The sequence below is a fragment of the Oncorhynchus nerka genome, linkage group LG14, assembly GCF_034236695.1.
Source record: "Oncorhynchus nerka isolate Pitt River linkage group LG14, Oner_Uvic_2.0, whole genome shotgun sequence".
Lineage (NCBI taxonomy): Eukaryota > Metazoa > Chordata > Actinopteri > Salmoniformes > Salmonidae > Oncorhynchus > Oncorhynchus nerka.
The window spans coordinates 28,995,145-29,008,597 of record NC_088409.1 but is presented as its reverse complement, the minus strand read 5'-3'; the positions used below and the strand labels follow the sequence as shown (position 1 = coordinate 29,008,597).

The 13,453-nt window shown below is 43.5% G+C and overlaps 3 protein-coding genes across 9 annotated transcripts in view; all 3 read right to left on the bottom strand.

Moving 5' to 3' along the window:
* Positions 1-1,644, bottom strand: part of LOC115120676 (hormone-sensitive lipase-like) — a 43,159-nt gene extending 41,515 nt beyond the window's left edge. For 2 of the 3 annotated variants that reach the window (XM_065027936.1, XM_065027938.1), the window contains exon 1: positions 1,515-1,644. In XM_065027936.1, coding sequence (XP_064884008.1) covers positions 1,515-1,611 — 97 coding nt within the window. In that variant the 5' untranslated portion in view covers positions 1,612-1,644. The remainder of the gene's footprint in view (positions 1-1,514) is intronic. The other variant, XM_065027937.1, reaches the window with a different exon arrangement.
* A 670-nt stretch (positions 1,645-2,314) lies between these two features.
* Positions 2,315-7,090, bottom strand: LOC135559504 (B-cell antigen receptor complex-associated protein alpha chain-like). The gene is made up of 5 exons (XM_065027935.1): positions 6,935-7,090; positions 4,017-4,367; positions 3,285-3,400; positions 2,997-3,059; positions 2,315-2,859 (listed from the first exon to the last, which is right to left on the bottom strand). The coding sequence occupies exons 1-5, from the start codon at positions 6,972-6,974 to the stop codon at positions 2,734-2,736; spliced, it is 696 nt and encodes a 231-aa protein (XP_064884007.1). The 5' UTR covers positions 6,975-7,090; the 3' UTR covers positions 2,315-2,733.
* A 101-nt stretch (positions 7,091-7,191) lies between these two features.
* Positions 7,192-13,453, bottom strand: part of LOC115142104 (rho guanine nucleotide exchange factor 1-like) — a 74,942-nt gene continuing 68,680 nt past the window's right edge. For all 5 annotated transcript variants that reach the window (XM_065027930.1, XM_065027931.1, XM_065027933.1 and 2 more), the window contains 4 exons: positions 12,471-12,617; positions 12,118-12,371; positions 11,646-11,749; positions 7,192-11,379 (listed from right to left, as the gene is read on the bottom strand). In XM_065027930.1, coding sequence (XP_064884002.1) covers positions 11,678-11,749; positions 12,118-12,371; positions 12,471-12,617 — 473 coding nt within the window. In that variant the 3' untranslated portion in view covers positions 7,192-11,379; positions 11,646-11,677. The remainder of the gene's footprint in view (positions 11,380-11,645; positions 11,750-12,117; positions 12,372-12,470; positions 12,618-13,453) is intronic.

The window sequence follows — 13,453 nt, the reverse complement described above, 5'->3', positions numbered from 1 at the left end:
CCAAAATGTCATGGTACCAATAATAGGCTAAGGCAGAGGAAGTAGGCTCCATTGCTAATTGAAGTGAAGAAGCATTCAAACAGTGTGAAGGCTAGGCTACATCTTCCTCGGGCTGTGTAAGGGGGTGGGGGGGTATTTCCTGTCATGGTGGGTCGGAAGGTGCGACCCTTGCTCCAGACTATTTCAGTTGTGGCCAAACTTCACAACAGGACGTTAGTAACAATGAGCCCCTCTCCACCCCTCACAACCAAGCATGCCTGGTGGCCTCACCGGTTTCCCCTCAGCCCTTTACTACACTGTCTGACTGAGATGACAGACCAGAAAAGAAAGTCTAGCACTACAGGTGGCTAGTCAACTGACAGTTGAGTCAACATCTCATACAACAGGTCATTGCTAAGGTCAGACCTAATCTGCAGCTCATGTTGACAACTAGGCTACATTCACCATTACCTGCATATTTTGATGGATAGGCTAAACGTGTGGTTAATGTTGTGGGTATCCAATCCACAGGTATTTTTGCAATTCAAATGTCTATGGGAAGCAGGAAATCCTACCCCTGCAGAATGCATCTGGCTCTTCGCTCATGATCTGGAATCACTCAAAAAGGGGCTTACAGATAGAGATAATAACAGGTCTCTTTGCACCACAATAACAGTCTAGTGCCAGTTTTCATCCAAGAGGCAGGTTTGCTGAAGATAATAACATGTTTGTTCACCTCATTATTAAATACCTACAGATAAATGGTTTGTTTGTGAGAGACTATTGTGAAAGGCTCTTGGACATATTTAATCCAGTTGTTTTTAAATAGAGTGCTAGTTTAAATACATACTAGTAAAGAAGCCTGCTACAGTGGGAGAACTGTCTGACTGAATGATGCTGGATGCTGCATTGTGCAGTTTCTCAACGTCCCTCACCTCTCCACACACAACCAACGTTAATCCCTGACCCCACATACCCCGCTGTGTTATCTGAGTTGACAACCTGATCAGGTGGACAGTTGCCATAGTCAGCCTACATGAGCTGGGCGTAAGCAACAGGGGCTAAAGAAAGATGCCGATATAACAGGTAACTAGAGGTTTCGATTAGATACAATGGTCATTCTAACTAACGTTACCGTCAAATACTCGGGCGAAATTGTTACAATTTCCAAGTCATTGCATTGGTACATTGTAGCGAGATAGCGCGTTATAGTACCTACATTATGAAAAGAACGAGTTGTGAAAGTTCCCCCCTTGCTAACGTTAGCTATTAAGTTTAACTTCGAAACACAACTATTTTAATGCAAACCTCATATCACATAATACAAGTTGCCAGAAAACGTAATTATAAAGTTACATGTTAGACTGTTGTCACTTCCCGCAGCTTAAATCTTTACGTAATTTAGCTAACGTTGGCATCCTAGTTAGCTAGCTAGAAGAGAGACAAGAGTTGGGGTTTGCAACCCAAATTAACTATTTAACCGCCATTATCAAAAACCAATAAAGCGAAAGGTCTAACTGCTGTAAATAACGTACCTATTGGCCCCTCTTTATGTTTTGACGAACGTCTTCCATTCAAACCTTTTCCGAGGCTGCTGTTGTTGTTGTTGCCTCTCTTCTTTCCCGACGCCATCTTCGCCCACTATTTTCGCAGCGCCTCCTCAAATATTCTAGTCATACATGTAAAAAGAGCCACACCCACAACCAAAACTGCAGCCAGTCAGCGCTGGTAATGCATTCCTAGAGCCTATTAACGTGCTCCAGTTCGACAAACACCGCCCTCTTTGCTGCGTTGCAATGTCCTATGCTTTCCCAGATAATCATCTGTGGTAAACATAGTACAGTACTGTCTGTCAGTAGGCTTCCCATCACAGGGTGGTAAACCTTAATGTATTTTAGGCTAGTGACGGTTTAACAGCTGCCTACAAGCTACAACATCGCCAGTGGAGGCTGCTGAGGGGAGGACGGCTCATAACGGTTGGAATGGCGCAAATGGAATGGCATCAAACCATGTGTTTAATGTATATGAAACCATTCCAGATATTCCGCTCCAGCCATTCCCACAAGCTCATCCTCCCCAAATAAGGTGCCACCAACCTCCTGTGCTAGAGACCTATCAAGAACCTCTTGGTGTAATGGTAAGGTGTTTGACTGACAAGGATCAAATCACAGTTGTACTACCCCTCAATTTTGCTACAGTGGTGTCAGAAATAGGATAACGATTCCGAGACTCCATCAAGCGAGTCACATCGGTATGGGTGCGAGGGACATATGACAAATACATACATTTCATTAAGCTAAAATGCTAACTATGTAAACATGAAAACATAAGGCAATCAGTTTTATAATTTTATTTACAAAGCACAATCCAGGCCTTGAATTATGGAGATTGGAGAGAGAAAAAAAACATTTGGCCAATGCATACACAAAGCATAGAAAATGCAAACATGCAGAAAAAAAATATCTTATGAATATAAAGTTGTTAGGTATCGGCATTGGTAATGAAAGGCAAAATTGAAAGCAAAATGCCCTTTGACATTGTAGGTTACTGTCTTTTTGGTCCACTAAGAAATTCGATTCAAATATAAGCAAAGGCTGCAAGGAAAACGCAGGTCAACTCTATAAATTCAAACATAAGGAGGGGGGGGGGGCAGTTAAGAAAATTCCTATCAAACCCCTCACCACAATTCTGTTCTATCAAATGACTCTTCCCCCACCCTCTGTCTTCATCCCCCTCCTTCCTCCCCCCTCTCATTCAAGGCTTCTCCAGTTGGATTTCCTCCTCCTCCATAATCATGTTTCCCACGTCTTGGTAGGGGCCCTGCACCAGAGAGCGCTGGATCTGATCATATGTGGAGCAGCATTCCTCCAGATTTAGACCCTGGATATGGATTGAGGTAAGGGAGGTTATGATAGGTTGACTTCCTCTTCCCTTCTTCTAGAACTTGTTTGATTGACTGAAGAATGGTGAAAACAGTGACTATGACAGAAAGACAGAGGATCTCATTCAAGTCCCACCTCATAGATATTCTCCTCTTCCTCTTTGACCCTTTTCTTCTTCAGTTGATTGAGTTTCTTCGTCTTAAAAAGCAGAGGAAGTTGATGACATATTACATCATTCTCTTGGCCAATGGTGTGAAAAAGCCCATTGTAGTCATACAGTAAGATTACCATACATACTAGTCCTTCTGGTTACAGCAGTTTTCAAATGACAAAATTCAATATTGGAATGAGAGCAAATTAGGAATATTAGATCTAGTAGCCTAGCATTAGCAGTAGAAAAGGTGGCCTGCTTGGCTCACTGACCTTACAGAGCATCATGGTACCATGCAGAAGCACTGCCACCATCAGTAACATTCCCTCAGCAGTCAGGATGCTGTTCTTGGTGCTTTCACTGATGTCCAGAATCTTCACTATCGGCCCTGAGCAAGGAGAGAGGGGTCGTATAAAGGTCATCAGAGTAGAACCCACCTGCTGCTCTTTCATGGAAGAGATGCAGGCTAGATGTGCATGAAAGAGAGATAGTGGGGGGATGGACAGAGTACCATGCATCAGATTGCAGCAAGACAGAGGAAAATAGTTTGAGATAAATTAGACAAACAGCCAGTGTATGTTTAGCAGTGCAATTATTAGACAAACAATGCTCCTTATGACACACAATTTCCCAGGAAAAACTAGAACCATAGCATTTCTTTAACATTTCAACATTGGTCATTTGAATTAAATCAGAGGGATTACTACACAATGTAGCCATTCACTGGTGGCTTAAGTCTAAGTGCTTTAGGTGGATTGCATTCTACTGGACTGGGCAGTGGTTAACTGGATTTGTGGAACACAAAGCATTCTGCATTGCTTAGCTGGTTTGACCCCACCCCCCAGACACCCACATGTACAGACACACACATAATATAAATACTGTACAACAAAGTACTGTGAGTGCAGACCAGGCTAAAGCTTTTGAGGGTTACACACACACAAGACCTGAAGGAAGGTGACATGGGTGCTTACTGTGAGGGCTTCACACACACCCACACTCACTGTAGACATGCAGGAAGGTGCCGTGGGTGTATACAGAGGGCCGCAGGGCGCTGTGGTTGAGGAAACACTGGTACAACCCTGTGTCGTTCAGACGGACCTCCCTCAGGATGAGTGTGTGACACATGACCCCTGCTGCCGTCAGGTTCCCCCCATCCACCGTCACACGGTTGTCTCTCCAGTTCACTCCCCGAAGGATGCCGTTGACCATGTGGGGGCTGGTGACCCAGGTGGTGTCCACGGCTCCCCCTGTGACTGAGTAGCAGCAGCGCAGGGAGGCGGTGTGAGAGAGCTGCACCTTCAGAGAGGGCCTGTCTGGCTCCTGAGTAACCTGGATACGGCTGAGGTCACCTGCTAGAAGGCAGAGCAGCAGGAGTAGGATGAGGTTGATCCATAACACACTGATCAAAGGTCAGTTATTGACAGCATATCTGTCCAACTATTGGCCCAAGACAATGATAAAAAGAAACAGTAGCCTACAAAGTAGAAGAACCCCACACAATCCAGAGTGCTGTAATACTATGTCTCTTAACATCAGGTTATTTAGAGTTATAAGTGTAGGGTATGGTTTCTAGTGTGTGATGATTGTGGACTACTGGAAGAGGAGGACCGAGCACGACTCCATTCTCATCGATGGGGCTGCAGTAGAGCAAGTTGAGAGCTTCAAGTTCCTTGGTGTCCACATCACCAACATGGTCCAAGCACACCAAGATAGTCGTGATGAGGGCACGACAAAACCCTATTCCCCCTCAGGAGACTGAAAAGATTTGGCATGGGTCCTCAGATCCTCAAAAGGTTCTACAGCTGCACCATCGAGAGCATCTTGACTGGTTGCATCACTGCCTGGTATGGCAACTGCTCGGCCTCCGACCGCAAGGCACTACAGAGTAGAGTTCGACCGATTAATTGGAATGGCTAATTAATTAGGGCCGATTTCAAGTTTTCATAACAATCGGAAATCTGTATTTTTGGGCGCCGATTTGCTGATTTTAAATTGATTTTTTTTTACACCTTTACTTAATCTTTATTTAACTTGGCAAGTTAGTTAAGAGCACATTCTTATTTTCAATGACGGCGTAGAAACGGTGGGTTATCTGCCTCATTCAAGGGCAGAATGACAGATTTTCACCTCGATCAGCTCGGGGGATCCAATCTTGCAACCTTACAGTTAACTAGTCCAACGCAATAACGACCTGCTTCTCTCTAGTTGCACTCCACAAGGAGACTGCCTGTTACGCAAATGCAGTAAGTCAAGGTAAGTTGCTAGCTAACGTTAAATTTATCTTATAAAAAACAATCAATCATAATCACTAGTTAACTACACATGGTTAATGATATTACTAGATATTATCTAGCGTGTCCTGCGTTGCATATAATCTGACTGAGCATACAAGTATCTAAGTATCTGACTGAGCGGTGGTAGGCAGAAGCAGGCATTCATTCAAACAGCACTCTCGTGCGTTTTGCCAGCAGCTCTTCGTTGTGCGTCAAGCATTGTGCTGTTTATGACTTCAAGCCTATCAACTCCAGAGATGAGGCTGGTGTAACCAAAGTGAAATGGCTGGCTAGTTAGCGCGTGCTACTCGCTCTGAGCCTTGGGGTGGTTGTTTCCCTTGCTCTGCATGGGTAACGCAGAGATTACACTGGCAATACTAAAGTGACTATAAGAACATCCAATAGTCAACAGTTAATAAAATACAAATGGTATAGAGGGAAATAGTCCTATAATTCCTATAATAACTACAACCTAAAACTTTTTACCTGGGAATATTGAAGACTCATGTTAAAAGGAACCACCAGCTTCCATATGTTCTCATGTTCTGAGCAAGAAACTGAAACGTTAGCTTTCTTACATAGCACATATTGCACTTTTACTTTCTTCTTTTGTTTTTGCATTATTTAAACCAAATTGAAAATGTTTCATTATTTACTTGAAGCTAAATTGATTTTGATGTATTATATTAAGTTAAAATAAGTGTTCATTCAGTATTGCTGTAATTGTCATTATTACAAATACATAAAAATACAATTTTAAAATAATTTTTTTTTAAATTTAAATTGGCCGATTAATCGGTATCGGCTTTTTTGGTCCTCCAATAATCGGTATCGGTATTGAAAAACCATAATCGATTGACCTCTACTACAGAGTGTAGTGCGTACGGCCCAGTACATCACCGGGGCCAGGCTTCCTGCCATCCAGGACCTCTATAACAAGCAGTGTCAGAGGAAGGCCCTAAAAATTGTCAAGACTCTAGTCACCCTAGTCTCAGACTGTTCTCTCTGCTACCGCACGGCAAGCGGTATCAGAGTGCCAAATCTAGGTCCAAGAGGCTTCTAAACAGCTTCTATCCCTAAGTCATAAGACTTAATTGGCTACCCAGACTTGAATAACTCTACCTACATGTACATATTACCTCAAATAACCATTACCCCCTGTATATACCCTCACTATTATTTTACTGCTGCACTTTAATTATTTGTTACTTTTATTTCTTATTTTCTTTTAGTATTTTTCTTAACTGCATTGTTGGTTAAGGGCTTGTAAGCAAGCATTTCACGGTTGTATTCGGCGCATGTGACAAACACAATTTAATTTGATTGCACAACCATCTGCTCTGGTAGGAGATACGGTTCATTAGAGCAGAACAGATACATTACTCACAGCCAAATAATCTAATGTTCCAAGGGATACAATGGGGGAACATTGTTTTAATGTTACAATGCATGGTTTAAAGGGTTGAAATCTGCTCAAAGCATGTTGAACCTATTCATATTAATTCCCTCAAACGCCATAGTTTTACACTTCGGTCTCATCTTCATCCTCCACCTGTAATGTAACTTCTCAAATAAAGGTGGATATGCACTGAAAGACTAACTACCCTGCATTGTTTATCAGCATATCCTAGCAGCCCCTTACTCACCAGCCCAGAAGCAGAGGAATAAGAATGTCACGGTCACCATCCTCTTCACTGTGTTTTATATTGGTTGCCAGTCGTTGCAGATTATAAAAATCCTTTATGTTATTTTGAGTGTTGTGCCTTTCAACAGAGCTATACACTTCTACCCAGTTGTCTTGTGAATAAACCTTCCTTCCTCTTTTGTTGGTCTCTCTGTGTCAGGATATATGCTTGAGTGATTGCAGTGTTCTAGAACTCAAAACAGTAAAAGACCCCAAAAATGTTGTTTTTTCTTCCCCATTTATTAAAAAACAGAAAATTACAAACAAAAAAAACGTACCTCATTTCTTCTGAAGTATACAATTAAAAGCTCTTACACAATGAAATCAAAGCCAAAATACACAGTATAGATCTTGCATATTCATTTGTTTATAGATATACATGTGGCGGATGCATGTGCGACAGACCAGACCCTGTTCTATACAAAGCGCTGGCTAGCTGGTGCAAACATGGCGCTGGTCAAACCTTGTGGTCGCTGAGGTGAACACACACAATACACTTTGTAACATACATAACCCTGAGATAGCATAGTTACAGGGGACACTGCAGGACTTACACAGCCACTCTACAGTCAATCCGCCACAAACCACCTATCTGAAACCTTGGATTACCTAGAAGTAAGGCCAGGGGGGTTTCCGGACCATGTGACCTGACTAGGAAAACCTCCTGGCCAGACCTAGAATGCATGTTGCTTTAGAGATTGCAAGAAAGGCATTTCACTGTACTTGTGACATTGAAACTGGAGACTTGATGTTGGTCACCCAACTCTTTCTACGTTAATTTCATGGTTCTACCTTAACAGCCAAACATCTCCCCAACCAAACGTGTTTGTTTACTAGAGAGCCATTTGGGGGGAAAAACAAGCTTGATCATCAGAACATGGCACCCTTCTCTATAAATACATTTTATACATATAAAACTAGACCACTATGTATTTGTAAATAGGATACATGAGGGGAAGCAAAGGGAAGAAAGAGAGAGAGGATTGTAAGCACACGTTTGCCAAGTAGTCTTGAGACTACAGTGGCGGTGGAGGTATTAACCTAAGCTGGTATAACAGGATTTAACCTGCTCATTACTGTGCTTCAATGGTGAAAAAGCCCAAGTTAGAGATAATCTCTTTAACCTCATCTTGTTGCCATCTAGTATTGTATAATACAAGTGAGTTGTCTCACATATGGCAAACAAAAGCTATCCAAGTCTCTTCCTCTTTCTCCCATTGTTGCCAATTGCATAGTACATAATTACAAAAGTTCCTCTCAACAAAACATCACCAACAAAAACAAAACCTCCCGACCCGTTTAAGCAAATTAAATAAAATACACCGCAACGTACAGTGAAATTGTGAGATAAGAAAAGGTGATGAGAGAAGTAAGGACTACATTTCTACGACTTCTAGAAGGAAGACAGGATGAAGGAGAGATGGAGACTATTATTGTGGACTTGGTGATGAAGAGGGGAACACGAGAAAATAAAGGGTGGGGGGTGAAAGAAAAAATGGCAGTGAGGTTTCAACACAACTTGTAACTACGCCCTCTGCTTCTTAGAGTAACTATCAATAACAATTGCATAATTACATATTTGGGGGAGGGTGTAAGGGAACAGTTGCTATGGCCACAACGAGAATGCATAATTCAAAAGTGATCGTGAAAGATAACTGTCATTCCAACACTGGTGAGAGTGACGACTAGTCGGGCCTGCAATTCCTGCATCCGAACTCCCCAGACCGGCTTCTCTTCATTCCAGAAGTGGTCTATAGAAACAGTAGCTTAAATCAGTAATGATGGGTCTCATCTCAGTATCCTTCTGTATCTTACTGTACTGTACCGCCACCCCATGCTGTCCCTAAACGTGGTCCAGTCAATATCAAAGTGACGCTAGGTGAGTCATGTCTATAACACAGTGCAGCCCTGCTCACACATGGCAGCAATGAAGAGAGGAATTGAACGGCAGTGTGATTGTGAAGTGTCTAGTTAAATCTTATTCATTAGTCTGGGGCAGCAGCATGGATGGATGTATCACAATTCAGTCTTCATACAAGCTTAGATATGATTATCTCCCTCAACACAGGCCCTCTATGTTTCTACCCACTGTGTTGTTTTCTCTACATGTGACGTTGGAGTTTGGATGCAGGAGAAGCAGAGAGCCACGGCTGCTTACTGTAGGCATCACTCTCCAATCAGCATGAAGTGACTTTCTCCTATAGTAATAAGCAGTGGGACAGTATAAACAGCTCATATGAGGATCTACAGGTACATGGGTGTCTCTTTGGTCCCGTTTCCCAGTCCACAGTTCAATGCCACTACTCTAAATCATCAAAATAATAACAATAATTACAATCAACTCCTGAAGAAAAATACACACAAAAATGGTATTGCTACCATAAAATGTATCATACAGCATATAATACTGTGTCTCCCTCTGTCTCCCTCCTTTCTTTACGGAGAAGCTACTAGCCCTATAGTCAGGAAGTCGACTCCAGTCACATCACACGTGTGATGACCGTGCTCCTGTGTGACCATTGTTACTGCACTGGGCTACCACACAATGTGAGTATCAGAGTGTGTATGGGTCTGACTGACTGTGTCTATAACCGATTCTTCATTTTATTAGAGATTTTTTTACTCCCTTTTTCTCCCCAATTTCGTGGTATCCAATTGGTAGTTACAGTCTTGTGTCATTGTTGCAACACCCATACGGATTTGGGAGAGGCCGAGGGTCGAGAGCCGTGCGTCCTCCGAAACACAACCCAACCAAGCCGCACTGCTTCTTGACACAATTTCCACTTAATCCGGAAGCCAGCCGCACCAATGTGTCGGAGGAAATACCGTACACCTGGCGACCGTGTCAGTGTGCACTGCGCCCGGCCCGCCACAGGAGTCGCTGGTGCGCGATGGGACAAGACCATCCCTGCTGGCCAAACCCTCCCATAACCCGGACGACGCTGGGCCAATTGTGCGCCACCCCATGGGTCTCCCGGTCACGGCCGGCTGTGACAGAGCCTGGACTCGAACCCAGAATCTCTAGTAGCACAGCTAGCACAGCAGCACAGCTCGGGAGGCCCCTATAACCGATTCCACAGCACATTGAACACTGAACTTCAAGTCTTCTCTCTACATCTACCTCCATCACCATCTAATACGCTGCTAATCAAGTTGGTCTTCCAAGGAATAACCCTTCTGCCTCCTCTCCTCCCTTACTCCTCTCTTCCTTACTGTATCCCTCCATCTCTAATGTCCATCCCATCTCTGTGTATCTGTCCATCCCTCTATCGCCCGGCCCAGCACAGTAGCAGGGTCCAAAGGAGAGGCGGCTGAAGTCAAAAGCGGTACACACACCATCTATATCCCTAACAACATGATCAATTCAAATACTATTGGATGAATGTTTGGGCCATAATTACAGTTCTAATAGGACTCTATTACAGTAACTCCAGAAGGCCATTTTGCTTCTACAACACTGCAACACACAAACACACACACACAGATCTTCTCAACAATTGGGGTAAAATGTAAAAATGTATGCATGCATGATTAAGTCGCTTTGGATAAAAGCGTCTGCTAAATGGCATATATTATAATAATAATAATAGTAATACATATTAGCAAATTCAATGTTGGGAATTCAGTGTGGTTGGTCACTTGAATTGGATTATACTAACTTAAAAGTGCATCTCTGCTGTACTTTGGCATGTACTGGATATAGGGGCCTACTAAATGTTCAGTAAAATGTCCCAAAAATCCCAGGTTTTTCAGAAATCTCCGGTTGAAGACTCACAGAATTCCTCCTTATTCCCTCCTGAATCCAGGAATCTTCCAACCAGGATTTGGGGAAAACCTGTGAATTTTGGTTACCAGAATTTCACAACCCTGAGCATGTTCGTGTCTGGTTCTACAGCTAACCATCGCCCTCTATAGGGCTGACACTAGTATCTCTCTCTACATGCATACACGGGGGTTTATTATACAGTCCAAACCCCTACAGTTGGCAATGATAGATATATTTACTGAACATGCACTGGGGGAAGTATCTGTTGTGTGTGTGTGTTGCAGAAGCTCACAATCAATAAGCCCAGGCAGCATCTCTCTCACAGCAAACTACTGCTCCAATCTTTGGCACCTATTTCCAAAACTCCCATCTCTCACACGCTCACGCACTTGCACATACGAGCATGTTCACAAACACGCACAAACACACCTCCCACATTGCATTACTCAACTACTTTACGTAAAGCCGTGCTCCTCTGCCTTGCAAGGGCCTCACAGTTGGCTGCGACCCCCTGGAAATCTTTAACAAGGGCTCAGGCATGGCAGTGGAGCACAGAGTGTTTAGTAAATAGGAAATTCCAGGACGCATTCATCAATCCTCCAAAAGCAACTCGAGCACTCCAATCCAGCACTTACAGTGATCTGAGGAAGACCAAGAGATGACAAGGTTAAAGAAAAGAGTTGGTGAGATTAAAGAAGACAACATATCCTTGACACAATTCTAGTATTAATACCCATGGCATTGCAGAGCCTGAGGTAGAAGTTGGTAACCACAGACCTAAAATCAGATTACTCTAACCCCAACCATTATCTTAACTAGAGGGATAATAAAAGATCTGACCCTATATCAGTGGTAAAGGAAAACTCCCACAAGACATCAGTATAAAGGGTTGAATATGAAGGTTTACCTGGTGTCCTGAAGGTGACGCTGTGTGTCTCACTAGAAGTTGCCCCCCTCCAGGGAGAACTTAGACAGGGCCTGCTGCAGTCGGTGGTGCTCCTCCTCAACACTCTGATGGAGCAAGATCAACAGTTAAATGCTGAATCACACACACACACTTCACCCCTCCGTTTCCACCATCCCTTCCTTTCATAATCTTCTTTCCCTTTTGTGGGTGCTTTTGTGACATCACACAGCTAGCTGCAGACAAAGGCCATTGTCCCAGAACTCCAATTTCACATAGCCATTTCAGTGACAATAGCAACAGAGCAGCACAAGCCCTGGTGAGGTGATTTTCTCTATCTTTCTCTTCTATGCTGCTGTTTGTCCCCATCTGTCCTCCTTGGCTCCCTCCTTTTATGCTTCAGTCATCCTTTGCAACCCCATTACTCAACCCTCTTTCGGCCTTCCTTCCTTCCTTCCTTCCCTCGTTCTCTCACCTGCAGTCTCTTCAGCTGTACCTCCAGACTCTGCAGTTTCCGGCGCACCTCCTCCATCCTCTCCTGGGACAGAACCAGAGGAGCGCTGATCCCTCCCTCCTCGTCTATCTTCATCCCTCCACCCTCTCCTCCTCCCCCCTCCCCTTGCAGTCCTTGGTCCTGGCTCTCTGGCCCCTCCCTTCTATTCTGCTCATCAGGCTGCGAGTCGTCTGATAGGCTGATGCTGCCAACCAATAGTCTCTTGAGGAACATGACTGTGGGAGGAGACAGGAAGAGTTGATGTATGACATGACAGTAAGAGGAACATCAATGAAAATGGTAACCGCTTGGACCGATCAAATAAACCCACTCACCTTCGTTTAACGCGCTATTGGCCACTTTCACCTGATCACTGTTGCTGTGGCCAATCAAGTCGAAGCCTTTGTCCGAGAGGTAATCAATCAGAGAATGACGAGAGTCCACAGACTTCGTCTCATCAGTCAGGCTGTCCTTATCTCGTTCTATAGACACAGGAACAGTCTTGGTAGTAAGGCAGTAACAGTAAAGACACAGGAACAGTCTTGGCAGTAACAGTAAAAACACAGGAACAGTCTTGGCAGTAACAGTAAAAACACAGGAACAGTCTTGGTAGTAACAGTAAAAACACAGGAACAGTCTTGGCAGTAACAGTAAAAACACAGGAACAGTCTTGTCAGTAACAGTAAAGACACAGGAACAGTCTTGTCAGTAACAGTAAAGACACAGGAACAGTCTTGGCAGTAACAGTAAACACACAGAAACAGTCTTGGCAGTAACAGTAAAAACACAGGAACAGTCTTGGTAGTAACAGTAAAAACACAGGAACAGTCTTGGTAGTAACAGTAAAGACACAGGAACAGTCTTGGTAGTAACAGTAAAAACACAGGAACAGTCTTGGTAGTAACAGTAAAGACACAGGAACAGTATTGGCAGTAACAGTAAAAACACAGGAACAGTCTTGGTAGTAACAGTAAAGACACAGGAACAGTATTGGCAGTAACAGTAAAAACACAGGAACAGTCTTGGTAGTAAGGCAGTAACAGTAAAAACACAGGAACAGTCTTGGTAGTAAGGCAGTAACAGTAAAAACACAGGAACAGACTTGGTAGTAAGGCACTAACAGTAAAAACACAGGAACAGTCTTGGTAGTAAGGCAGTAACAGTAAAAACACAGGAACAGTCTTGGTAGTAAGGCAGTAACAGTAAAGACACAGGAACAGTCCTTGGCAGTAACAGTAAAGACACAGGAACAGTCTTGGCAGTAACAGTAAAGACACAGGGACAGTCTTGGTAGTAACAGTAAAGACACAGGAACAGT

Bases quoted from the DNA above. Each gene is read 5' to 3' on its own strand.
- LOC135559504 (XM_065027935.1), bottom strand. From the start codon at position 6,974: ATGGTGACCGTGACATTCTTATTCCTCTGCTTCTGGGCTG. The intron at 4,368-6,934 runs GTGAGTAAGGGG...TCTGCCTTCTAG, and splicing joins ATTCCTCTGCTTCTGGGCTG to CAGGTGACCTCAGCCGTATC. The intron at 2,860-2,996 runs GTGGGACTTGAA...ATCCATATCCAG, and splicing joins AAGAGGAGAATATCTATGAG to GGTCTAAATCTGGAGGAATG.